Source organism: Protomyctophum parallelum (genome assembly GCF_964188405.1).
Source record: "Protomyctophum parallelum genome assembly, chromosome: 2".
NCBI lineage: Eukaryota > Metazoa > Chordata > Actinopteri > Myctophiformes > Myctophidae > Protomyctophum > Protomyctophum parallelum.
This window is the reverse complement of record NC_139699.1, coordinates 38,918,756-38,944,918: the sequence shown is the minus strand read 5'-3', so window position 1 is coordinate 38,944,918 and position 26,163 is coordinate 38,918,756. Positions and strand designations below refer to the sequence as shown.

The 26,163-nt window shown below is 40.4% G+C and overlaps 2 protein-coding genes across 5 annotated transcripts; one reads left to right on the top strand and one right to left on the bottom strand.

The window, feature by feature from the left end:
- Nucleotides 1-1,570: 1,570 nt before the first annotated feature.
- Nucleotides 1,571-11,093, top strand: pigb (phosphatidylinositol glycan anchor biosynthesis, class B). Of its 3 annotated transcripts, XM_083759165.1 has the most exons (12): nt 1,571-2,036; nt 4,165-4,294; nt 4,664-4,781; nt 5,022-5,126; nt 5,730-5,860; nt 6,333-6,473; nt 6,745-6,796; nt 7,384-7,595; nt 7,861-7,925; nt 8,749-8,962; nt 9,633-9,810; nt 10,895-11,093. In XM_083759165.1, the coding sequence occupies exons 1-12, from the start codon at nt 1,910-1,912 to the stop codon at nt 11,006-11,008; spliced, it is 1,587 nt and encodes a 528-aa protein (XP_083615291.1). In that variant the 5' UTR covers nt 1,571-1,909; the 3' UTR covers nt 11,009-11,093. The 3 variants fall into 3 exon arrangements, 2 of the variants coding, with proteins under 2 accessions (XP_083615291.1, XP_083615292.1); XM_083759166.1 differs by lacking the exon at nt 6,333-6,473; XR_014568921.1 differs by lacking the exons at nt 7,861-7,925; nt 10,895-11,093 and having other exon boundaries at nt 9,633-9,770.
- A 326-nt stretch (nt 11,094-11,419) lies between these two features.
- On the bottom strand, nt 11,420-25,874 carry ccpg1 (cell cycle progression 1). 2 transcript variants are annotated; one of them, XM_083790253.1, is made up of 16 exons: nt 25,752-25,874; nt 24,440-24,526; nt 23,301-23,436; nt 23,046-23,128; nt 22,410-22,596; nt 21,682-21,824; nt 21,459-21,651; nt 20,647-20,759; nt 20,262-20,384; nt 18,807-19,056; nt 17,939-18,098; nt 16,813-16,996; nt 15,434-15,651; nt 14,251-14,554; nt 13,653-13,885; nt 11,420-13,020 (listed from the first exon to the last, which is right to left on the bottom strand). In XM_083790253.1, exons 2-16 carry the CDS (start codon nt 24,497-24,499, stop codon nt 12,834-12,836), a joined length of 2,574 nt encoding a protein of 857 aa, XP_083646379.1. In that variant the 5' UTR covers nt 24,500-24,526; nt 25,752-25,874; the 3' UTR covers nt 11,420-12,833. The 2 variants fall into 2 exon arrangements, with proteins under 2 accessions (XP_083646379.1, XP_083646380.1); XM_083790254.1 differs by having other exon boundaries at nt 16,825-16,996.
- Between the last annotated feature and the right edge of the window lie 289 nt (nt 25,875-26,163).

Genomic DNA, 26,163 nt, shown 5'->3' with positions numbered 1-26,163 from the left:
CAATGCTACTGAAGTTTCTGAATTTTTTTAGACCCAGAGCATTGGGTCCTATTCCACCTCCACCCTGCCACCGGGTACGCACACATAAATAAACGTAAACAACTTCGGATAAGTCCTTCTGCGCTCTTTCAGGACTTTTTTTTCGTGTGAGGGCTTCTGAATGTGTGAACTTTAAGTACCTATAAATACAGCTGCGAATATCTCCTGTTTGACCGATTTGGTCGCTTTGATTCTTCTCTTCCTTCCTTGTTTATTGACACCTCATTGTACCGCCTATCTGGCTAGCTAGTGGCGCTATAGCAGATCAGAGGCAGGGACGTAGCCGGCACAAGCCAACCGCACACTGGGAGGCGGTACAATAAACGGTAAACAAACAAGAAGAAATAAAGCGACCAAATCGGTCAAACAAAGATTAAAAATACTTAACGGCTTCCGCGCCACAGGAGATATTCGCAGCGGAATGTATAGGTACTTATAGTTCACGAATTCAGAAGCCCTCAAAGGAAAACAGGCCGTCAAATGGCGCAGATACGATGTTACGGAGCATATTTTGCAGTTTGAAAGAGGATAGATAATTCAAGCTTGTTTAATACAAGCAGATCGCAAATGTAATTTGGATAAATGGGCACTTTGGGCAGTCACTGGATAGTATTGCAACTCTAGATCCCATTATAAAAACAAATATAGTGTTGCAAATCGAGCCTATAGTGTCAATCACAACAATGGATCTATAAAATGCTTCAATCATGAAAAGCAAAGCACAAACATTTGGCTTATTATTAATATTATTGAATAAAATAAAACTTCCAGAAAATAGTAATACTGACATTGAGCAAACGGTGTGTTTGGGATTATTGTGACGAGTTGAGGTTTTAATTTGCAACATTCCACAATAATGGACGGTATCATAAATGCTATGAATAATGTGTGTAAGAATATCTCTCCCCCCCCCCCCCCCCCCCCCCACCCACACACATCACTGCAGTATCAATGCTCAAATGTAAACAATAAACATCATAGATCGACTATTATAGTGTTATGACTACTTAGGTAACATTAGATTTACACAACTACTTTGATAAGACATATATGATACAGGGGGTGTACGTGATATGTTTTGTTCAAATATGTGTTAAATATCTATCAATCTATAACAGTCATAACTACAGACTCAATGTTCAGGGGTCATTGGTTCATGTCCAGAATAAAAAACAGGACAGCATGCATGCATGTTTAAACGTTCCTCTCTTACACATTATTGGACTTCATGCATTACGAAAAACTCACCTTTTCATCCAAACCACCTTACGACCGAATAACATTAAAGTGTTTCTCACAAGTGACGTAAATAACTGATAGAGAATATGAAATAACAAACATGTGGAACAGCAGAGGACATCCACCGACCACGACCACACACACACACAGGACGATGGGAGAGGCCATACACGTCATATCCGGCATGAACACAGGTAGCAGCACATGCGCAGAGAAGCATATCCGGTAATGAGTTACAGCGCATGCGCAGAGATGATAGAATTTAACATTGTTTTTTGTTGTCATCGGTTCCTTCCTGCAGTTTGTACTGTGTTGCTGCGAAATAGTTTCTCTGGGGAATATTAATTATAATACTAATTATAGCGACAACAATATCACACCGGAGATGAAAATACTGTTGGTTGGTTTATTTGTGGGGAGCTAGAGAGCGAAGCACCGCTTTAGCAATCAATTTGATGTGTAATTATTTGTCATTTTCATTCATTGAAACTAAGATGCGATAAACGTTGCAGCCATCAGACCAGTGTGTCTTATTACAGCTGAATGGTGTTGGATGGACGATGCCTGAAGAACACAGAGGATACACTTCTACACGTTCTACTAGCCTTTGTTTTGATCCCAGGCTAGTCTGATGTCTTCTACACACATGGAGAAGCTTCGTGCTCGTTTGAACTTTGGTCACAAGGTTGAACCCGTGAAGTTGAGGAAACGAAAATCACAACTGTACATCAACGAAGATATGTCATCTCTAAACACTGGTAAGCACTGCAGTGGTGGAAGAAGACTGTTAATAAAGTGTCTTGGAGTAAAAGTATTGTAAATACAGCTAATCTCCTGCACCGTTGATTGATTGATTGAAATATTTATTAACAGTTTGTAGAATTTACAGTACATTTTAAGCACAAACTCAATACAAAGACTGTCAACTGTGAGTGGACGACCCAATTAAGCATTACACTTGTTTACAACAGGGTCCACATTGTTCAAAACATTTAAAGACATACAAACATTTAGAGACATACAAATAGACATTTCTATGTAGCTAAATTCATTATATGGGAAGAAAAAAAGGGAAAAGATACAATATACAGTGAGGGAAAATGGGGTGGGGGGGATTCAGATTTTTACAGAGGCCAGTTTCGAATTGCAGCCATCCGTAGGTGCCCTTTGAGAGCGGTTTTGAAGGAGTCAAGGGATTCACATGTCTTAATGACTGTTGGTGGGGCGTTCCACATTTTGGTGGCATAGGAGCGAAAAGAATTTAGTCCCTTGTTTGTGCCGAATCTGGGTTGTACATGGTTTGTTGCACTCCCTCTGGTGTTGTGGGTGTGGACTTCGTTTACATTAAGGAAGTATTTAGACAGGTACATGGGTATCTTGGTGGTGTATCGAATCTTGTGGACCAGACCCATTGCAAGATGCTGTACTCTGTCGACGACCCTAAGCCATCCCAGCCTGTCAAAGTGGGCAGGGGTGAGGTGGGTTCGGGGGGTGAGGCCAAGTAGGAGCCTGACCAGTTTGTTTTGGGAGGTCTGGAGCCTTGTTTTAAGGGCCTTTGAGGTGCTGTGGTACCAAGAGGTGGATGCATAGTCAAAGAAACCTTGTACGAGGGCTCCTGTTAAGGTCTTCAAGGTGTTTTTGCTGACCAGTGAGGAGATCCTGTAAAGGAATCTTGTTCTTTGATTGACTTTTTTGATTACGTTGGTGGCCATCTTATCACCGGAAAGATTGGCCTCCAGGATGGAACCTAGGTAGGTAATTTGATCTTTTCGTGTGATAATATTTGTCACCCACTCTAACCAAGAAGCCATCTGCCTTGCTGAGATTACTATTTGTAACGTTAACCCGATCGATGCCAAACTTTGAACACACACACACCCTAGATACCGATGAACCTCTGAACCTCACGTTAAAATTACCACCGCTGAAGTGCCCTTGAGCAAGGCATTGAAACCCTACCATGAAATGTTCTATGAGCAGGGTGTGGCTTAGCCCTCCAAGCAGAACCCAATGGTACTGAAATTTCTGACATTTTGTTCGACCCAGTCCATGGGGTCCTGTTGCACTACTACCATGCCACCTGGTACAAAGCCATTCTTAAACATAAACAACATGTTTAGCTCCTGGCCGCGCTCTGTGACGACGTTTTTCCTTGTGAGGCTTTCTGAATATGTTTAGTATAAGTACCCATACATGCCGCTGCGAATATCTCCTGTGGCGTGGAAGCCGTTAAGTATTTTTAATCTATGTTTGCCCGATTTGGAAGCTTGGATTAATCTCTTCCTTCCTTGTTTATTGACACCTCATTGTACTGCCTATCTGGCTAGCTAGTGGCGCTATAGCTATGACAGAGCAGATCAGAGGCAGGGACGTAGCCGCACAAGCCAACCGCACACCGGGAGGCGGTACAATAAACGGTAAACAAACAAGAAGAAATAAAGCGACCAAATCGGTCAAACAAAGATTAAAAATACTTAACGGCTTCCGCGCCACAGGAGATATTCGCAGCGGGATGTATAGCTACTTAAAGTTACCGAATTCAGAATAACTCAAGGAAAATAATGCCGTCACTTGGCGCAGATCCTATTTTAGAGAGAATTTCTACATCCGCGTACTGGAATTCCCATACGAAAATATAGTTCTGAACAGGGACCCAACATAAAACTCATCAAAATTTCAGAAAAGCTTTATGTAGGGTCCCGAAAGGGGCTAGGTGTGGCTGTAAACAAGCATCTCGAGCTTAGTCCACTTCCCTGGGTAAACAAAGAACTTTGCTTTACTTTGCTTACTGTCCAGACACAATGGATATTGTTATGGAAGTAGCTGGTGATTGAAACCAGGTACAGAGTTAATAATGTTAATATGTGATTGTGTTGAATTCCACAGGTGTGTATGGAGTTAATGTGACTGTATTGTGCGTGGTGTTCCGTCTTGTCAACTGTTTCCTGGTCCAAACCAGCTTTGTCCCTGATGAGTACTGGCAGTGCCTGGAAGTGTCCCATTACATGGTTTTCAAATATCCTTTACAAAACAACAACGTGTGTGTGTGTGTGTGTGTGTGTGTGTGTGTGTGTGTACTTACTATACATTATACTGTACAGTATACTAGTTATCGTTATTGCGACCGCAAGTCGCACTTAGTAATAGTATGCAAACGGGCAGTTATGCTGTAACGCCTCACACTCTTCATGTAACGTGTTTTGCCACTACACACACACACACACACACACACACACACACATTGTCAGAGGAAAGACAAAAAATAACATGTGGGAAGCCAAAATAGGGATGCCAGGTGTAAAGTGGTTAACAGTATTAAATGATATTCTGTTAAATGTATGTATGATAATGTATTTGTACTCAGTTTTGACCTTGACAATTTTACCTATGGTCACCTGACATGGGAGTGGAGTGCGGGCATACGAGGATTCACCTTCCCATTCTTCTTTGCATTTATATACAAGATATTACACTTGATACGTTACGACACGGTTTTTCTCTTGGTAAGTCAATGCTTTTTTTGTTAAGTTAAGTTTAGTTAAGTTAAGTGAACCTTTTTTCATTTCAAATTGCCCCAGTTTGATACACATAAGGCCACAGACCCACATTTGATATCATTCTTAATCTATCTGGGACCTCAATTTACAGTGTTGTGAAACAGTATTTTTTTTAGTATTCTTTTTTTTTTTTTTAGTTGCTATTGTTTTCCTACAACTGGTCTGGTGGGTTTTTACTTTTTACAGATATGGCTTCCACGAATCCTTCAAGCACTCCTCGCTGCGATGGCAGACATCAAACTCTACACCCTCATCCACATGTTGGAAGGTCCTGATGTTGCCAAATGGACGGTAAAAAGTCAGCTTGCCTGTCTGTATACACTACACTTAATTTTTCTCTCCCCAATTTAGTCATAAGCCTATTACAATTTAGGCATTTAGCCAGTCCCGGATTTACCGTTGGGCTATCTATGGTGGGCTGCAGCCCGACTGCCCCCGACAGCCTTCGTGGTTGTGGGCAGATATTTGTCTCCATCAGGCCGAAGGCATGGGGAGAGAGTATGTTTTGCACTCCGTCCGTGTGTCCGTCTGTCCGTCTGTGAACAGCTAATCTCTGGCACGCTTGATCGCAGCCATACTCTGCACACACTCCCTGAATGCCAGGGCTGAACCTCTGCCCCAAAGTTTTCACATTGGCCTGTTATAGCGCCACCAGGAGGCCGCTTTGTGCAAAACAAATGTTTCGACAGTACACAGTCTCTCTAGAGCCATTAAAACGAAACATGTCTTTCCGATTTTTCAGACTCCATCCTGATTGGCTAAGATTGGCTTCCAAAGTTCTGCTTATAGATCTGCTATTTTCCTCCAAATGTTCAACCCTAGTGTTCATGTGGTTAAGATATTTCCATCATGTTTCAGTGCAGATGTTTGACTTTGCTCTCTCCCTCAACCCAGCTGTTCTGCCAGATGTGCTCCTGGTTCACTTGGTACTGTTGCACCAGAACATTGACGAACACCATGGAAACCACTCTGACTACACTTGCTCTGTGCTACTACCCTCTGCCTGGATCCAAGACACACAGCAGGTCAGAGACGAGACCAAAAGTCCTTACTGCGGGGCATTTGCATTTCACTCTGCTCAATTTGCCTGAATTTCTTTTCCCTTCTCTACTTGATCATACAGCGTCACAAAAAAAAAAAGCTTGTAGATTTGCTACTTTTGAATTTTAATCCTTTGAAATGTTGTTTGTATCAGCAAAATAATCCTTCAGGGACTTTTATTCAGATTTTGAGTCCCCCACACATGCATGCACAAACAGACACATGCATGCACACACACACACACACACACGTTTTTCAAACATGTTGAGCACTTAAGCCCTATAGCCTATATAATTATATTGTCTCTGTCTCTGTCTGATCCCTTGTGAGCTTGTGAGGCAATTTAATGTTTTTTTCCAGCTATTGTCGTCTATTATGATGCCCAACTATCTGTCTGCTACAGCGGAATACACTCCAAATATAGTTTTAAACATTTCTTCTTTTCTTTTTTTACAGTAAAAAATATTTGTCTTTGGTTGCCTTAGCAATCATTGTCCGCCCGACAGCCTTGATTGTGTGGCTCCCTCTACTGGTCAGCCACTTCTGGCGAGAAGAGGACAAATTCAGACTCATAAGTCATCGCTGTGTTCCCATAGGGTTAGTGATTTCTTTGTGTTTACTAAATCAGTTCTCAAACCTTTCGATGTCTAAGACCTCCAGTTTTGTATTAGGCCAAGGGTTCTCAAACCTTTCAGGCCGTGATCCCTAAATTAATCATTTTAACTGGGGACACCCCAAAACAATCATTATTTGAACTGGCGTGGGGTTCCAGTACTCCACTTTAAGAACCACTGACTGCGCTACATCACTACTTTATTGTCTGCTTGCTTGTGGTTATAGCCTAATATATCATTCTCTTCACTTGCAGGGCTTTGACTCTCGTGATTTCAACTATAATTGACTGTGCATTTTATGGGAAGGTAAAGAAAATGAAACAGAGTTGTCATGGTTTTTTACTTTTCATTAGTTTGGTGTTTGATTTTAGTGTAGATACAAGATTTCGAACTTAAAAAACACGTGTTTAGTGAGGAGCGCTCTTATTATCATACATCATACATCATCACATTCCGTGCTCACTGCTCAGCCAATCAAATCATCACATTCCGTGCTACAGAAACACACACAAAGCTGTGCAAAAATGAAAGAAACTTTGTTTCTATTTCAGCATGCTCAGTAGTTCAACTAGTTTTTATTATTAGCTTGGAATTCCCCATTGATCATGTTGATTTAGCTATAATAACCTTGGTCTGTAAGGTGGAATACATAATGTTGCTGTCTGGTGGAAAGCTTGTATGTCCAAAACAGCTACTTTTCGGGATTCAAAAATAGCAAAAGTAGCTGGTCGACAAGTTTTCTTTTTTTAAAGGTTTCGAGCTTGTGGATCAGCTATCTTTGATGATTTTGTGTGACTAGTATGACCAAGTAGGGCGTTAATTTACGTAAAAACAAAATAAGATGTTTTTCTGTGACGGTAACGATGTGCATTGTGTTTTCTCTCATCTCATAGTGGACGCTGGTGCAGTTCAACTTCATCAAGTTGAACATCTTCCACGGAGTGTCGGAGTTCTATGGCTCTCATCCATGGCACTGGTACTTCACCCAGGGCTTTGCGGTAGTCGTCGGCCCCCACCTGCCTTTCTTCCTCCATGGATGCACTCTGGCTGCTAAAAGATACAGGATACTATTGGTAGCAGTAGGCTGGACAGTTGCGGTTTACAGGTGCGTTGTTGTTGGCAGTGGTGGAAAAACTAAAAGACAAAAGGTTTTTTTTACTTAAGTAAAAGTATCAATACTGCAATGTAGAAACACTGTTACAAGTAAAGGTACAGTAATTTACAATTTGTCATACAACCAACCGCGTCACTCGCAGTAACTTCACAGAGCGTTGCGGTTGTACAAATTATAAATTAGGCTTCAAGGTAAAACAACTTTTACCACTTTAACCCTAGAGAGAGATGAAAAGGTATTTGTATTTTTATTCCAGTTTGCTTGCTCACAAGGAATTCCGTTTCATCTACCCTGTGTTGCCCTTTTGCATGGTGTATTGTGGTAGGTCAACTTTTACTTGTCTGTGGAAAACAATGCCCAACAAATATATTGTTGATGTCAGGCAGAAACCTCTTATTTCCATATTTTAACTTGTTTTGACCTGAGATCAGATTGTAAAAATGTCTTCTACATCCTGACAGTTTTCTGAAAAAGCTATGTTTCCATGTCAGTCGTTCTTCGATTTTTCAAAAATAGCTAAAGCATAGGATAATGCTAACACCAAAAGGGGTTCCCGCCCAAAATGGGTTAACTTGTTTTGCTTTTTCGTAAATTAATGCTCTACTTGATTATACTACAGCATCACACAAAAGTGGCAGATCTGCAGCGATACGTTTTGAGCTTGTAGATCTGCTACTTTTGCCATTTGGGAATTAACGGTTGTGTTGTACAGTATGTTGAACCACTTTCAACCTGGTGAATACAATATTCATTATACATTCACATAATTTTGGAAGTTATTATAGGCAAACATTTTCGAAATCTCATACAACGTGGTTGATTGTGATCTTGTAGAGCAGCTATCTCTGCTAGTTTTGAAAAACATTTTTAAGTGGAGTGGATCTTTAACTTTCATGCCCTACCTGGGAATTGAACCCTGGTCAAAGTGGGGAGATTTTCTCTTCTTGGGGTCTCTGGCATAAAACATTTTCAGATTGGGTCAGTGGAAAAAGTTTGAGATCTACTGGTTTAGAACGCATTTGTAGAATTTTACGAGCTTGTAGATCTTATTTTGGGTGGTCATGTTTGAGCAGCACTGATATAGCAACATGAATTTGTAGAGTCGGCCTCAGAAATTAATGGGTTCATGTGGTTAATTTTGCAGGGATATCTTTGGCACATCTGAAAACGTGGAGGCAGACTGCTGCGTATGGCCTGCTGGTGTCCAACCTGCTGCCAGCCTTGTACACGGGTCTGATCCACCAGAGAGGCATTCTGGATGTGATGGGTCACCTCCACAAGCTATGTGACACCACCATCACCACCACGCAACCTGATGTCCTGTTCCTCATGCCCTGTCACTCCACACCCTTCTACAGGTACACTGAATTCTGTACTGGCCATATATGGAGCGTGTCTTGAGTGTACAGGTTTTGATGAGGTCAGATCAACATATGGCATGTCAGATAAGGAAGGACGCTTGGAGAAGGATCAACATTATGGAATGTCAGAACAGGTCAGCTCCATATATGGAAATCTAAGGGTTTGAGGTCAGACCAACCATATATGTAGCCTGACCAACTGACGGGAGATGCAGGTTTTCATAGTAAATGTGACCTACATTCACAATAAAACTTAATTTATAATCCATACAATATTATTGCGAATGCAGTGAGCACTAACTATGAGACCCTGCAGATCGTGTGTGTGTCTGTGTCTGTGTGTCTGTCCCGCTGTGACACCACCCGCCCGCCACCAGAGGGCGCAGCTGTAGCACACACACACACACACACACAGAGCTGCGTTCGCTTCCCGCGTTTGCGCGTCTTACTTGTTACTAGTATGTGAAATGTCCAAATGTTTGTCTTTGTTTCTGTCTTTTGTATCAAAGTTTCTCTTTTATGTATTATAAGGTTAAAAAGGTAGGCATTATAAGTTTGGTCCATGTGTTGTTTTTGTGCTTTTTGTTGTGACTAAATCTGAAATAAGACCATTCATTCATTCATTCATTCATTCATTCATTCATTCATCCATCCACCGTCATTTCAGCCACATGCACTGTCCAGTGAGGATGAGGTTCCTGGAATGTCCCCCAGATCTGGGAGTAGAGGGCTACAGTGATGAAGCAGATGGCTTCTATGAAGAGCCTCTGCACTGGTTGAGGAACGCTTTTCCATACAAGTCTTCACTGCCAACACACCTGGTCCTGTTTGATGTGCTGGAAAAGGTCATTTACACACTGTACACATATTATGTATAGCTAGGGTGACGAGACGTCTCAGTTTGGCTGGGATTGTCCCGATTTCAAACTATGTCCAGAGTCCCGACAAATATCTCTAAAAGAATATGTCCCAGTTTTCAACATTCATACAAAATAATTACAATACCGGTAAGTTGCTTTCAGCGGGTTACAATGGCTACGTTTACATGGACAGTTAAATCCCCTTTTCATTCAGAATAAAGTTAAATCCTATTAAAAGTTGTCATGTAAACTTAAATCGGAATGAAAATGGCCAATCTGATTTAAACTTAGATCTGACCGGTTTATTCCATTTTTAAATCCTATTGAAACAATTGTGGACTCATGTAAACACTCATTCGGATTTAAGTTCATTCTGGTCTTTCTGTGCATGCTTGTTTCCATGTAATTGGTATGGCTATATTATCCTCTTTTTTGTGATTAATTATAAGAAACTAGACATGTTTAATTTCACATTTCTGAGAGCAACCTCTCATAGGCTACAGGATACATCAAATATAAAGTAATATGGCATAAAAGTGTTTTGTTTATTATTATTATTTTGTTGTACCTGAAATGTAGTGGAGTAGAAGTAAAAGTATTGGAAATACTCAAGTAAAGTAGAAATACCTCAAATTTTTACTTTAGTAGAGTACTAAAGTAAATGTACTTATTTACTTTCCACCACTGGACGTAAACATATCTGCCCCGCCCCCTATCCAATCAGAAGCCTTCCCAGCCCCAAACCTGATGTGGAATGAAATAATGGGATTTAAAAGTATTGTCCATGTAAACACTCATTCGGAATGACCATTTCCCATGTAAACACGCAGCAAAAAACTTACTTCTGAATTAATTAATTCTGAAGTTTTCATTCTGAATGAAAAAGCCCTCATGTAACCGCAGCCATAGATGTTAATCATTTTCATGAGTGGGCTCGGCTAACCAATGCATTGCACGTCTCAATTCAACACTGATGTGTCAATCAGTCCTGTCTATGTCTGCACCTATGGTGCGTAGACATGCAACACATACTTTTATATTTTAAATATTTGTCCTGTGAACATTCTAGGAGATCTCTGCGTTCTTGGAGGGGAACAGATACAGCAGAACAGCACAGATATTCCACAGCCACGTTCCTGAAGGAAGAGTTGGAAGAGAAATATTTATCTATGAAAGACACTGACCAAAATACTCCTTTATCCACTGGTTTACAATGTCTGATTAACATTTTACTCTGTAATAAATTATTTTATTTTCGAATGCTGAGATGTTTATGGTTATTTAAAATTCCACATGCACATCCACAAGCAAAATAAAATCTCAGCTTTATTATCAAATGGAATGTAATGTGATTTATTTAAACAGATTGATGCTGAATACCAGCCCTGACAAAAAAAGGATAGTCATTTTGTATTAAACGTAGAACGTAAAAGAAAATGGATCATTAGGAATTTCTGGAAAATTGAACAAATGCTCTTAAAATAACCCCCTAAAAAAGCAATTTTTGGTGCATGACATGCTGACTTTCATGGAACCCAAATTACTGAAATCAGTCGTGAGAATTTTTATCCATGCACAAGTCAGATTTTCATTCCGTTAAGATAAATCTTTATTGGGAAGCAGCAACTCTCTCAACAACACATCTGAACAATTAAATAATATTCTCTGGTTAAAAAAAACGAAATATGGAATGTTGAAAACAGCATTTAACCTCAAAATAAAAATGTGGAAATAGCCAATCTACTTTGTGAAAGTTTATTTGGGGCCACAATAGTAAAACTCATTTTGTTTTTAATTGTCTTTTATGACAGTTATGTTTTAAGTGCTTCAGCATGGAACCTTATAACAAGCCCTTATCATTTGGCCATCTACATTTCCTAAATGTCCATGACGTCTGTTGGGCAGAAACCTTTTTATATAATATATAATCTTTTTATGATTTTTCATAATGGCCTGTTTTACACTGTCGTATGACAGTGTGTACAAAAATAGCTGATTTACAGGCTCTCAACATGTCACTGTGGCTTGTGAGCTTGTAGTTGTGTTATTTTGGTCAAATCTAGAGTTGACAATTTCGTCCTATACCGACATGCCCAAATAAAAATAGGTACACCAGGTTGAAAGTGGTTAAGAGTGTTTTAAAATAATAATATGAAACAAAAAAATGTTAAGTATTAACACAAGCTTGTGACTTAACTACTGTACATTGGATCCATTGGAACGCCAGTTTCCTTTTTTACATTTCATGAAAAGTAACCGTTTTGGACATAGGTTTCCACTTGACAGCGATTGTATCTATCACATATATATATGATATAAAATATATCAAATCTGTTCTACAGTCAAATTTGCTGCCATCTACCAATATCATATATTTTGTATATACTGAGTGTAGACCTCTAACTTCATATTGTAAGACAATAACTTAGCGATCAAGCCTATTTGTGCAGAGAATTAACAAACAATTTCAGCGGAATGAAACAGCTGTGATGAAAACTAAAGGCTAGAGGACATTCAGTAGCATTTGGAGAGTCAACATTGTGCAAAATAACAATAACAGAAAAAAGTTATAATAATAATATTATAATTAAGACAGAATGTATAACTATGAAGATTAAATCACTGTACATATTTGTTAACCACTTGAACGCTAGCTTCCCTATTCTGGGGGGAACATGTAGGAGCATCTTCAAGCTCACAACCCATTGCAACGAAACACGTCGAGAGCTTGAAGATCGGCTATTTTTGGGCAAAGAGATTTGGTGTAGAGGGTTAAAAGGCGCGGACCCAGTCAATTCAGTATTTAGTCGGGTGTAAATGTTTAAAATCAAGAGTAGACGACAAGTTCAAAACGCTTCGCTTGGTGCAATGTTTCAAGCTTGCAGATCTGCTACTATTGCGTGATGGTATAGTATGAACAAGTAGGGTGTTAATTTACCAAAGTTTAAATATGAGAGAAGAGGTTTCTGCCCGACAGCGACGACTTAATATTGAGCGTTTTTATGTGGTTAATATTTTGGATCAAACGGCATAGGGCCTAACTCTATTTTGACATCAGCCACCATGTGTCTGTCTGTGTTCCTCCTCCTGTTGTCTCTGTGCTGTCTGGTCCTGGCAGCACGTTGACGCTTGTATCCTTGTTGCTTCCTCACCACCTCCTCTTTACCGCCTGGGTCCGGACCTTCAAAAGGCCTGCTGTGTAGAGAGAGACAAAGGAAATGAAGTGATGAAAGCAACAAACAATAAAATAATTATAATCTCACAGCAGTGCTGAATTGTTGTCAGATGTTATGGACTTTGTCATGAAAGCCGTCCCAAAGCTGTGAAGAACACTGCTCTACTTCACCATTCTGAGGTTCAATGGCTTTCACACAGAACAACCATTCTGAGGTTCAATGGCTTTCACACAGAACAACCATTCTGAGGTTCAATGGCTTTCACACAGAACAGCGTTGTCTCGAACGCTGAAGTCATTCATGTCTATTCAGGAGTTTTTACTTGCCCAAAACTGTCACTCTGAAGTGATAAGAGATGAAACAGAGGGACCCACTACTATAAAAATTGTTTAGCATAGTATTACTACTGTTGGCCTCAGTCACTTCATCTTCTTATTTTTTTGAAAGCCTTCCATTCAGCTCACAAAACCCAGACATCGTCACAGACATTTGCAGCCAGCTCTGTGCAGTTTTGGGGAACTCAAAATTCCTGTCCATTGACTGATTGAATACTTCAATCAACAGTTTGCAAATAGTACAGTGGTATGATTATACAATGGTAGGAAAACACAAAAAGCCACCATTTTGAAGAATGAGAGTGTATATCGTTACCTTGGCCCGTACTGTTTGGAGCTACTGTCTCCGAAGAAGTGCTTGTAGACGTACTCGTCCAGATCCTCAAACACGTCGTCGTCCAGGCCATGATACTCGTGCATGTCCTCCAGGTAGTCCTCCACGCCGCTGACGAAGTCAGTGAACAGCATCTGGTCGTGGATGAAGACGCCGTTGTGGAAGAAGCTGTTTACGAACTTCTCCAGCTCGCTCCAGTGGCGGAAGTGGTCCACCTTGATCAATTAATTGAATACATTATTAGCCAGCATGTGATACAGATAACACAAAAACATCCTGGGGACTTGTTTCTGATTGTGGTCATATCACTATGTATTAAATTCATCAACATAGCATACAAAATTAACAATAATACATGTTATCAACAAAAACAAACTATTGTGTACAAAAGAGATGGGAAAATTACATTTACCTTCCCTTGTGAGCTCCCCCCCCCCTCTATTTGCTTAACTCTGTCTTGCAAAGTGTGTTTGAAATTAGGTGGGTCATCATGGGCTTAATGTCGAGAAGTAGTTTTGTGTCGGTTTTTAGTCACATTGAGATGTTGGAGAACCAAGACGTGCGAACATAATCAAAATACCTCTTGCTGCAGGTAACTCTGGAGGAGCTGGTGGAACTCATCAGCCCTCACGGGCCCCATGCCCTTGTTGAAGAGACTCATGGACTCTTGGTAGGCACACTCGAAAACGCCCGAACAGCTATTGGGGTCCGCTCTCTGGTAGTCCGTCTCTCCTCTGTCGTTGTGGACTTTAGCCCCTGATTTGCGGGTGTTGTGGTTGTGGGGGCCGCTGTGGGAGGGGCCGCTGTGGGAGGGACCGGCGCTGCTGGGTTTGTGGTGAGGCCTGTGCTGCCACGACTCCTCCCGAGCGTCTTTCTGGTTAAACCTGTGGTTTGTCATGCAAATAATCGTGATTAATATTGTATTGTTGTTTTGGGCATTTAACATTGGAACATATAAAAAAAAAAACATTTTCTGTTTGCTTTATAAACAAAAATTCTACAGGATGGACATGATAAATTAATTAAATGTATATAAAGAAAGGACTGATCATGACCGGTAACACTAATCAAAATAAATAATGTACTATGGACAAAACAGGCCATATATATTAATGCTTTATAAATGTATTTTTTTTAAATAGTAGATCTCCAAGATCACAACTCGCCGCATCGCCACGTGTTGTGAGCTTGTAGACAGACAAGTTTCACTACTTAACTATTATGGAAACTTTTTGCAAATGGGTTTTTTTGTCCTAAATGTCAAAAGTATGGAGCAGGACCAGGTTGAAAGCGGTCAAAAGAGAATAGACAATGATGTGGAAATAATGATGGATATAACATATTTCTGTTCATTTCTTCCAGGTGTTTTTATACAGGATTATGCTAAATAATTGCATAAGCTCAAATAATAATAGTAAATTGTCTACACCAAAATAGACCCTACCAGACCTACCACAACCATCCCCATCATCCACAGACCTGCCACCACTATCCCCTCATCCACACTAATCTGCCTGGAGGAGATAAAGCGTGGATGACAGCCAACTTCCTACAACTCTATACAGCTCCAAAACCGAAGACATTGTATAGGCACCCCCCACCAGATCCTAGAGAGATTCTAGAGAGATATTATATGTCCAAAACTTCAAATAAAAAAATAACAATACTTTTGATGCTTTCGTGTGATGCTGTAGTATGATCAAGCAAGAGGTTTCTGCCCGACAGGCTACTACAATGTTATGTAAAGACTGTGTCAGGCCTACCTGTGGTTTGACCCTCTGGCCTTGTTCATGAGCGTCGAGGCAGAGTCCTTGAAGTGGCGGAACGTGGACTTGACGGAGTCTGAGAACTTCCTCAGGTTCTCCTTGACGGCGTCCTTGGCCTTCTTGATCTGCTCTTTGTGATGGTGCACAAACTCCTTGGTGGAGTTCTTCACCGCGTCAAAGGTTTCCTTCACCTTCCCGATCATGCCCTCTTTGGCCTTCCTCATGGGAATGAAGCAAAAAATGTAATCTCACCACTGAAACAAGTTTGTTTATTAGAATAAACTGGAGCACCGAAGTCTGACATCACTGCTGCTAGAGCACTGTTTTCCAAACAGTAGGTCGGGACCCATATGTGGGTCGCGGGCCAATTTGTATGGGTTGCGACTTGCGAGTAATTACCCCTTAATTTTTTGTTTCTTACATATTCTAAAGATTTTCAAAATTGGCAAAAAAATTGATTACATGGATTAAAGCAAAATAAAATCTCACGACTGAATTATTTTGTCCTAACGTGTGATTAGTGACAGTGTGAAACTATGAAAGGAGCGCCATCCCCCTGCTAGCGCTGTTTACACAATATGTAAAATTATGAGGTTTTAGTAATATTATTTCTGCTTCCATTGAAGACATGCTGGCTTCTATGGAATCCAAAGACTGAAATCAGTCGTGGCAACTGAGACATCAAATTTCTCTTTTGGGTCTTGAGCAAAAAAGTTTGGGAACCACTGCAATAAAGGGCCCCACAGATTATTTTCACCATAGAAATTCCCCATAGAGAAACCTTAGATCGCGTCATACAAGTTCTGTGTTCCGAAAATAAATAACTCACCCTGGCAATTTTACTCATACTGTATGAATATGAAGAATCTTAAAAGTACTAATTCATCGGATTAAGAAAAAGACAAAAAAGGTTCTCCAAACACAGATGGCATCAAATGTACCCAATATCCTAAATGACACAGCGTCACATACCTGAAAGAATCACCAGGCTGATTTGTTGATTTTTCACAGTTCTTATACGTCGCAATCTACGATTTCTATGGGGAAAATACTTCATGACCCAGGGGTAGACGTCAGGACCTCGGTACTCTATTATAATTATATTTAGGTATTATTGTTCTAAAGCCATTTTCTTGCTGTTCTACATACAGCATTGAGGAAATAACAGATTGAGCTTTTTGCTTTCATGACATATCAGAGACCAGGGTTTTTATGGAAGATGCTTCTGAACATTATATTGCTACTTTGACCAATTCAAACGCTCTTTAATCTTAATATAACTAATAACCAAAAATAGCCGGCTATTTCCGGTGAGCGACATGCTTCCATAGAAGACATGAAATTGACTGAAAAAGACAGTTGTGGTGACTGATAACTTTAATCCATGCCTTCTTGACTTTGGGCTGTGTGTCGCCTTTGGCTCGCTCCTCTTTGGTCTCCACGTAGAGCCGCTCCCACAGGTCCGACCGCTGGCGCTCAAAGCTCAGCTTCGTCTCTGCCTCCGACAGGCGAGACTGCAGCTCTCCCACTGTCTCGGAATCGGCCTCTTCTTCTCCAAACCTGTTGCAAGAGTTATTATAGTTAAAGGAAAAGTTCAAACCCAAGAAATTACTTAATTTCTATTGTTTACCTACCCGGTGTTGTCTTTGACTCACACAGACTTTTAGCTTGTAAAACATTCCTTAGCGGTGAATCCAGAATCCATAAATGAAGAAAAAACTTGATGAATGGAATTAGTCCGAGACTCAAATTAACAACAGCGAAACTAGAAACAAATCTAAAGTCCAAATAAAGTCCAAAACACAGCTAATATTGTTTTATTCATGCAGGACTTGACACGTCATCACGCAGCATGTTTGCATTCAAAGGAAGTAATTAAAATTGTCTTTTTATGGACTTTTGATATAAATACACAAAAAATGTTCCATTGTTTTGGCATAGATTGTTAAGTATGCCCATATGATGACCACGGATATGCTCTAAAAGTGTGAAAGACATATTTTTAATTTCCCTACGTCTTTAAAAAATATATAAACCAAAGCAGCCAAACCCACATTAAAAATGAATTAAAACTGAACAGGAATTCAATACGTAATAAAATAATGAAAATTAAAGTACCGAAGTCTGACGTAATTTAAGCATACCTGGGTCATGTTTTTTTCCCTATTCTAAATTCCCATTGACTTGTTTAATATTGCGTAATATTGCGTATATGGATATGAAGCATCAACTGACGGCGGGAAAACACTAATGTTACTGCCTGTGAATGAAGTTACATTTTGGAAATAAACAGACTATCAAATATGAGTGACTATCGTAAACGATACAGAGCCACCTCCCTGACAATATCGCCGGGACAATTTGTTTCGTTTTGGACCACAATTATTATATATGAGAGAGATTCTAATATGACTCAATGTTATTCTCGATAGACAAATTACTTCTGTGGCCCAGGGGATGAACAAGTGACGTCAGGACTTCGGTATTCTAAACCATAATAACCTCGCCCTGCTGTGACTCAGATGGTCCAACTTCGCCCTGAGCTGCTCTGAGGTCCTCCTCTCTTCATCCAGCTTCGTCCTCAGTGTGTGGCACTCGGCCGCCATGGCCTCCCTCTGACTCTGTATACTGGTGAACACCATCTTCTCCTCCTCCAGTTCACCTTTCAGTAGGGGTGTCACCATACACACATTTCACCATACCATACCATACCCTACAAACAACCCACACTGGACTTAACCCACACCTCAACACAAAACATCCCACGACCACTGGGGGGAATCTGCAGTCAGTGCCAGCAATATGCACGGAAATGAGAGAAGAAGAGAGCCGTGAACTCGCTCGTGAACCGGAAGTGATAACCTTCCATTTCATAGCTTCACTCAGGGCTGTGATGTAATGTGCTAATATAAACGTAAAAAAATATAAAAGTAAATTAGTTTACTATACTAGCCGCAAGGTCGGATTAAAGTTGTATTAAGCGCTAAACATTGTCTGAGCCCTACATCGGCTGTGTGTGCGTGCAGTGATTTGGGTAATCGGTAAATTTAGATCATTATACACAATTATATTATTGTGCAAAAGCATTATTCAACCGGTTCTGTTGTACTGTTCCTCATGTGTCTACACCATACTGTTCATGCCCAACAGAAACAAACTTTTCAGTATTACCCGTATTGCTTCAAAGATCATCAGACTTCCTACACCCACACTTTCTGATATGAACAATAAAGCTATGAACATGGTTAGCATATCATGTCACACATCTGTTTTCTTTAAATCTTGAAAATGTGTTTATTTACGTAAACGTTTGCGAACTACCGATTTATCAGCCTCGGGTCTTAATTTGGATATATCAGGACACCCCTACCTTTCAGTCTCTGGTTCTCCAGTAGAATGGAGTCGGCGGTGGCGGCACCGCCCCTCGGGGCCTCGAGGTCTGCGATGTGAGAGTGCAGGGTCCTCAGCTCGTCCTGGAGGCCAGACAGAGAGGTCTGCTCGCGCTCCAGAGAACTCTTCAACAGCCCGCTCTCCGCCATCAACTTCTGCTGCTCGTACTCCAGGGCAGCCGTCTTCTCAGAGCTCCGTTTCAGCTGCGTGAGCAGGTCGTCTCTCTGGGCCTTTTATTTTGTGGGAAATGCATATAGGAAAATACTTCAAACCAATTACTAACTAATTATTATTATTGCCCTTGTTTGATAACAATGACTCTCAGAGTCTCAATCAATTCATTTTATTAGCCTGACATATGAGATTAGTACTCCTGGTACTACAGTACATTGTAATACATTTGGAAATGGTTGCTGTTGGACAGAAACCGCTTATCTGTTAACTAACATATTTTAACTTTTTGTGTTTATTCGTAAATTAATGCCCTACTTGATCATACAACATTGGTACACAAAAGCATCTAAAGTAGCAGATCCGCAAGCCCGAAATGCGGCAAGAACCATTATTTTCGTAAATTACAATTATACCAATTAAAAGTATTAATAAGAGGTAAATAATAACTGCATAGGATTCATTGGAACACAGGTTATTTTCTCCCCATTTTCTGAAAAGTAACAGTTTGGGCATACGGTTTCCTAATAGCGACTATATACATTACTTGAAATCGTCTCTCTCGGGAAACCTCATACGTCGTCCAAAACAGTTTCTTTTCAGGATTCAAATACATAAGTAGCAGATCAACAAGCTCACAGGCTACAAGCTTTTGTGACAACCCTGCACCATGAATTTGGACGTGTTCTGAGCTAGATCTGTTACTTTTGATTATTTTGTGTGACTCTGTAGTATGATCAAGTAGCCCATAAATTATTTTAAAGTTAAAATATGGAATATATGAGTAGGGCTTGGGTTCTCCCTAGTGATGGTAGATTAATCGGCAAACACATCTGTATCGACCGATTCTAGTTGTTTTTAGATTAATCGGAATCGGTTCGATTAATCAATCAGACCGATTAATTAATCGGTCCGATTAATCGGTCTGTCTTTACAGATAAACAAGCCTAAAGTAATAGCTTGAACAGATCTACAAGCTCACAATATTAAATATAAAAAGGTATTTAAGTTAAATCTGACTTGCCTAAGCCTGCAGTGCAGACACCCTGTTACATGTTTTCAGAATGGACAAAATTATTGTTATTATTGTTTGTTTAATACAGAAGGAGATCATATCGACATCGGTAATATCGGTTATCGGCCATAACAGCAATTAATTATATCAATATCGGCCAAAACGTCTCATCGGCACATCCCTAGTTCTCCCAATACAGTATACTTTTTTAGTTGAATCCTCTAAGAGAAAAAGAGACTTGTACTGTACCTTTAAGAGGGAGTGTTTGGCGGTGAGCTCCTGGTTCTCTGTGGCGATGGACTCAACGAGACCTGACAGGGTATGCACCATGTCCAGCTCATCCACGTCCTCTCTCAGGTCCTCAACCACCTCCTACATCACAAACACATCAGCTCAACATAATACACTCCTGTACTTGAATGAATAAGTGAATAAGAATTTAATAAGAAGTGTGCTCTGCCAGGCCTGGGCCGTGGCTCAGCGGTCCAGGCACCGCTGTCCCTCCATAAATAATAAAGGCAAAAGCCACAAAAAAATCATTTAATTAAAAAAGAAGTGTAGCACGTGGTACAAGAATCTGAGAGAGAGAGACCATTTAAAAACCAGGATATTGTCTTATGAGCATCTTACTCACCTTGCCAATGAATCGTTTCTGAAAACTGTTCAGAAGTACATCTCTGACATCTTCACGTTCGTTCTCTCTTATCTGCTCCTCTATTTTATGCCTTTCTTGAATCTGGAAGGTGGCTGTAAGAGATGGAGATGTAGAAGATGTCTAGGTTTCTACAAAACAAGAGCTACAGACCGCCTGATACCCAGCAGCGTACCTTTTCTGGGGACGAAAATACAGAAACACGTCGCGTGGCAAGCTTGTAAATTGGCCAATTTTGAACAAAGGGATTTTGTGTAGAGCTGTGTTTCTCAAACGGGGGTACATCCCTAGGCCAGGGCATGTATTTGGCCACAGATGCCCATATGAAAATGTTTTGTGCCAAAAGGTACGTTACTTATCATTCATTGCATAGTATGCATACTAACTGTGGTTTTCTCTTGCCGTTTTCTAAGCAAACCGTTGTAGTTGAGGTAAGGTAAAGGGAGTGCTTGGATTCAGAAATCAGGAAAATGGGGTACAGATGCGGGAAAAAAACACTGTAGAGCAGTCTCAACGTTTTTCATGTCAAGGACGCCCCAAAATTAAATGCATTTGTCCACAGAGTGCGAACCCCCATCGCAAAAGTATTTCGTACCAGTGGCGTCCAGAAGCAGTCTTGAGTTCAAATGTTTCGCTTTTGCTAAGAAAGAAAATGTGCACATTTTCAATTTGTTTCTAAAATAAAAGTCTACAAGCTCAGTGACCATGGGCTTGTATATCTATTATTTTGAATAACTAAAGTATAACATATGGTTCAAATGATTCTAATACTATATTAACTAATTTGCATTTACCATAGAAGTGTCCAAATCCCATGCTGATGGCTACAACCAGAGCCAGGAGGATGCACCTGTTGAGGGTGCTGCTGCTGACACGGTGACCCTGCGCCACCGGCCGGACCGGGGCTTCCTCCTCTGTCCGTTCCTGAGATTGGAAGAAGGCACGGCACTCCTCTGGTTCAGGTAGTGCCTCCTCCCCCTCCCCCTCCTCCTCCTCCTCTCCCTCCTCCTCCTCCTCGGGCTCTGTCACACTGCTGACGGTGTTCTTCCTTAACCTGCGTCTCCGTACCACCACCGGAGTGGTGCTACTGCCTGCCATGTCATCCTCACTGCTGCTGCTGGAGTTGTTTATCACCGCCGGCTGCTGCTGTACAGGAAAAACTACCACACACACACACACACACACACACAAAGATCTTTGATTTCCCCATTATACTGTTACTTTAATCACTTAAACCCTTTGTTGAAGGACAACTTCATGAAATTGGTCCTAATACTCATGATAAAATGGTCAAATCTTTGAGGGGTGCTAGCCCCTCCAAGGTCTGGTTTTCGGAATTATGTCAGGTTTAATTAAGTCTATGGACTTTGTAATGTTTGTTTAGATAACTTTTTGTTTGTTTAAAGTGCTCTAAAGAAACTAAAAGACGTCAGGTAATTAGATCCAGGTAATTAGAGCCCTGACGATGATGCCACAGGCTTTGGGTTCCGATTCCCGATCTGATAATGCAATAATTTTCTGTTTAAAACAAAAATGTAATCTCAAAACGTTTTATTTTTATGTCCAGAATGTGCGATTTGTGAAAAATTTAAAGGACCCCCTCAATGTGTCACAAATGCAATGATGAGAGATTGTAGATCGGCTATTTTCCCTGTGCAGCATGCTTCCGTGGAAGACACGCTGTCTGTTTATGGAATCCAAATCACTGAAATCAGACTGATCACTTGAATCCATGAGACACCTACCAGTCTCTAATTCTACTGCATTGAAGGTGTACTGGCTGCTAGAGGACGTTCCGAGGTAGAAGTCCTCCTCGCTGGCCACCATCTCCTCTGGCTCCGTCACAGCGTGTTCATCCGCCCTCGTGTCTCCTAAAGTCATGATGTCCGAGTGGTCGCTGGACGAGAAGAGAGTCACCTGCGCTGTCCCTGCCTGCAGGAGAACATGTTCAATGTGGCTGGCGTAAAGCAGTTATTTCTCAAACTTTTTCATGCCAAGTATGCCATGTGACACTTGGTGGTGAACGCTATATTTCGTGCTCGGACAGAACCAGGAGCCCAGGGACACACATGGGTTGCACCACTCAAAAATGGCAAAAAGGTTTAGGGATAACGGGTAAGGGGTGGTGCAAGATATAGCTGAGGATCTGACACAAATTTTGACCTGATGGTCCAGATTCAATTAATCCCCTGCCTGAGCAAGCAGGCTCTATTAGTTCAATGGTAAAAACCAATCGTGCAGAAAACTGGGTTCAAATCCGGAGTAGAAGAGGAAAGTTACATACCGGTACTTACATAGTACAGCATTAATACATGGAAATAAGACTGAAAAGTAGACTTTAACCCAGTAATGTGTATATTATTTTGATGTTTTCTTTTCACCTCAGAGGCAGTGAATGTCTCATCTAAGGTTTCCTCCTTCAAGTTGTCATCATGTGTATCACTGCTGTCTTCCAAACACCCAGCTGAAATACATTGTGATAAATATTAAAAATAAAACAAGCTTATGGAGAAGAATATTGAGTTAAGGTTTCTGCTTGACAGCAACATGGCATTGTATTGTATTGTATTGTTACTATTGTATTGTATTGTATTGTATTGTATTGTATTGTATTGTATTGTATTGTATTGCATTACCAGATAAGGAGGTGTCTAGGTTCTGTAGATCTGGTTCCATCTCTGGAGCTCTCTCTTGGGCGTCGGCCCCATACTCTGGGGCGTCGGTCCCATACTCCAGTGGATTCTCTGACCCCAGAGTCTCAATATCTGACCCCTTTCCAAACGGTCAGAAACATTAAGAAAAAACTGTTCAAGGAGGGAAATATTAGCTGATATTTAACACGAATCCCATCATTCTATTGTGAGGAGCAGCACACTGTGTTGGGAGAGCTCGCCTAGTATATCACTTCCACATGGATTAAAGTCCTCACTCGCCGACAATGGCACCGACAATAGCCCGTCTAGATCTTCTATTTTCAGTTATTAGTTTAGGATTACAAACTAGCAATGGAACACATGTTCAACCGACCCCAATGGCCTGATGTATTTCATAAAAGCAAAGGTTAAAAAGCCTAAATCTGCAATTCCTTGTTCTGGTTGGCATAACAATGATAGCATCTTAATTTTACATATTATGATAATTGTTAATGAAACACAGCACTAGAGTGCCCTTTCACACAGTTTCACAAATCACAGATTGGGCTTGGCCTAACAACATCTTCAATCGTGACATTTAATTTAGCTTTAATTCCTGCTATCATTTGATTTTCAAATGTTCTCCTACTCACAACAAAACTATAGGATTCACATTCAATATCAGCAAAGTCCCCTTTTACTCACTTTTACACTTAGCTCAAGCATGAAGAAACATAATTTCTCAACAATCAAAAATGTTGTTTATACAAAAAATAAACACGCATCACTATCAAGTCTTGTTTGACATGCATGTTTTAGCAGTGAACTTCAAATGACACTCTTACCAGGCTTAGACATGAAAAAACGTTTGGTTTATATAACAAACAAAAAAAAGTCATATCTTGACAAGGTATCTAACGATCACTATACTATAAGAATTTGGATATAATACACTGGCTTTTGAGTTATAATACTAACAACAACAACAACAATATAACACCATTAAAAAACTATAATATGAAAACTGCCAACTGACTCACATTAGATGAACATGTTAGGATATCTCTTTTGTTATAACATAACATTTATCACTAATTAATGAACAGAATAAATCTATTTAAGTGAAGATAAGTGGGATTGACCTCATTACTGATGATGGTCCACCCACAGGAAGACTCTGTGTCACTGGATGACTCTGACATTGTTCTTGTGGTTCTGGCAGTGAGGAACTACAGTGAAAAACATGAATGGAAATTGCATTTGCATAACATTTGAATTATACGTATTATTGTAAAGCTGTGGTAAATCAAATTAGTCAAATAATGTCCGTTGTTGGTGGCCACTGGCCAGGAAAAGCTAAATGCATTTTGTATTTCTATCTATTTAGTGTTAACCCTAGGGCTGGGCAATATGTTATATATATATGTTATATATACGTATCATATGCAATTCTCTTTTTTCTGGACTCCCAAAAAAATCCATCAATCACCTTCAACTAGTTCAAAACACAGCAGCCAGAGTTCTTACAAAGACCAGGAGATATGACCATATTACTCCTGTTCTCGCCTCACTGCATTGGTTACCAGTCATGTACAGAATTGATTTTAAAATGAACTTGTTTGTTACTAAATGGACTAGCACCTACATACATTTCCGACCTCTTGTCCCCGCACATACCTTCCGGTAACCTCAGATCAGCAGACAAAGTTTTACTCAACCCCCCCCAACACAAAGCTGGTGACGCAAGGCGGCAGAGCCTTTGCTGCTAGGGCTCCACTGCTGTGGAACCAACTACCTCTGGAACTCAGACAGACCACTTTAGTGTCCACTTTTAAAAAACTCTTAAAAACCCACTATTATTTAAAGGCTTTTAATGAGTTTGAATGAACAGTCCCAGTTTCTGCTTATCTCTTATTAATTTTGTTTGTATTTTGTATTTGACTAATTTCCATTGTTGATGTTAATCGCCTGTTTGTGTATTGTATGTGAAGCACTTTGTAAACTTGTTTTTGAAAAGTGCTATACAAATAAAGTTATTCTTATTATTATTATATCAATATTGTGGTAGAATGTTGAAAATAAGAGCCATGCCCATGTATCAATCATTGGATGCAAGGGGTGGAAGACATGTGCCCTCTAGTGGCCTGGGTCGCAGAGGCATAACCTGGCTGTAACATATGGGAAGATGCTGCGGCCTATTACTGTATTAATAACCACATCATGTTAACGTTAATTTAACATGAAACAAAGGCCACATAAAGGGCCGCGTGTGTAGCTGACAACCTGACAACTTTAGTTTGCAAACGTAAAAAAGCAGGGTTATAAATAGCGTTATGACATAAAAGCGTAGCTTCTTTCCGGTGTTTTGAACGTAAACACACTGGATCATTGGTGCCTATCATCTCACATCATGCACATAATAGCAATAAAAACAAAGCTATTACACTATCTTACCCTTTACTTTGATGCTACCACGTCGAAAACCGTTTCGGCGAGCAACTGTAAATATTATTGCAGCATGTCCTCGGCTAAGTTGCCTATTAACAACAAAAACACTGCAACGCCGACGGTTTGGCGCATGGAATGATGGGAATTGTAGTTTCAGTATAGACGCGAGACACCGACGTTTGTGACGTCCGAAACTACGCTTCCCAATGTTGATGCAGAGTCCGTGTCACGTGACCAAACAAGTCTAGTAGCCAGTCAGTCATTCCATTCACTACCGCGGTGGACGCCTATGGCTAGGATTCACACAGAAAGTAATGTGAACTTCATATCAGGGAACATTATACAGTGGGACTGGGACTGTATTTGTAGCTTCACTCAGAGACAAAATGGCTTCCAAGTAGTCTTTTTTTCAGAAGAT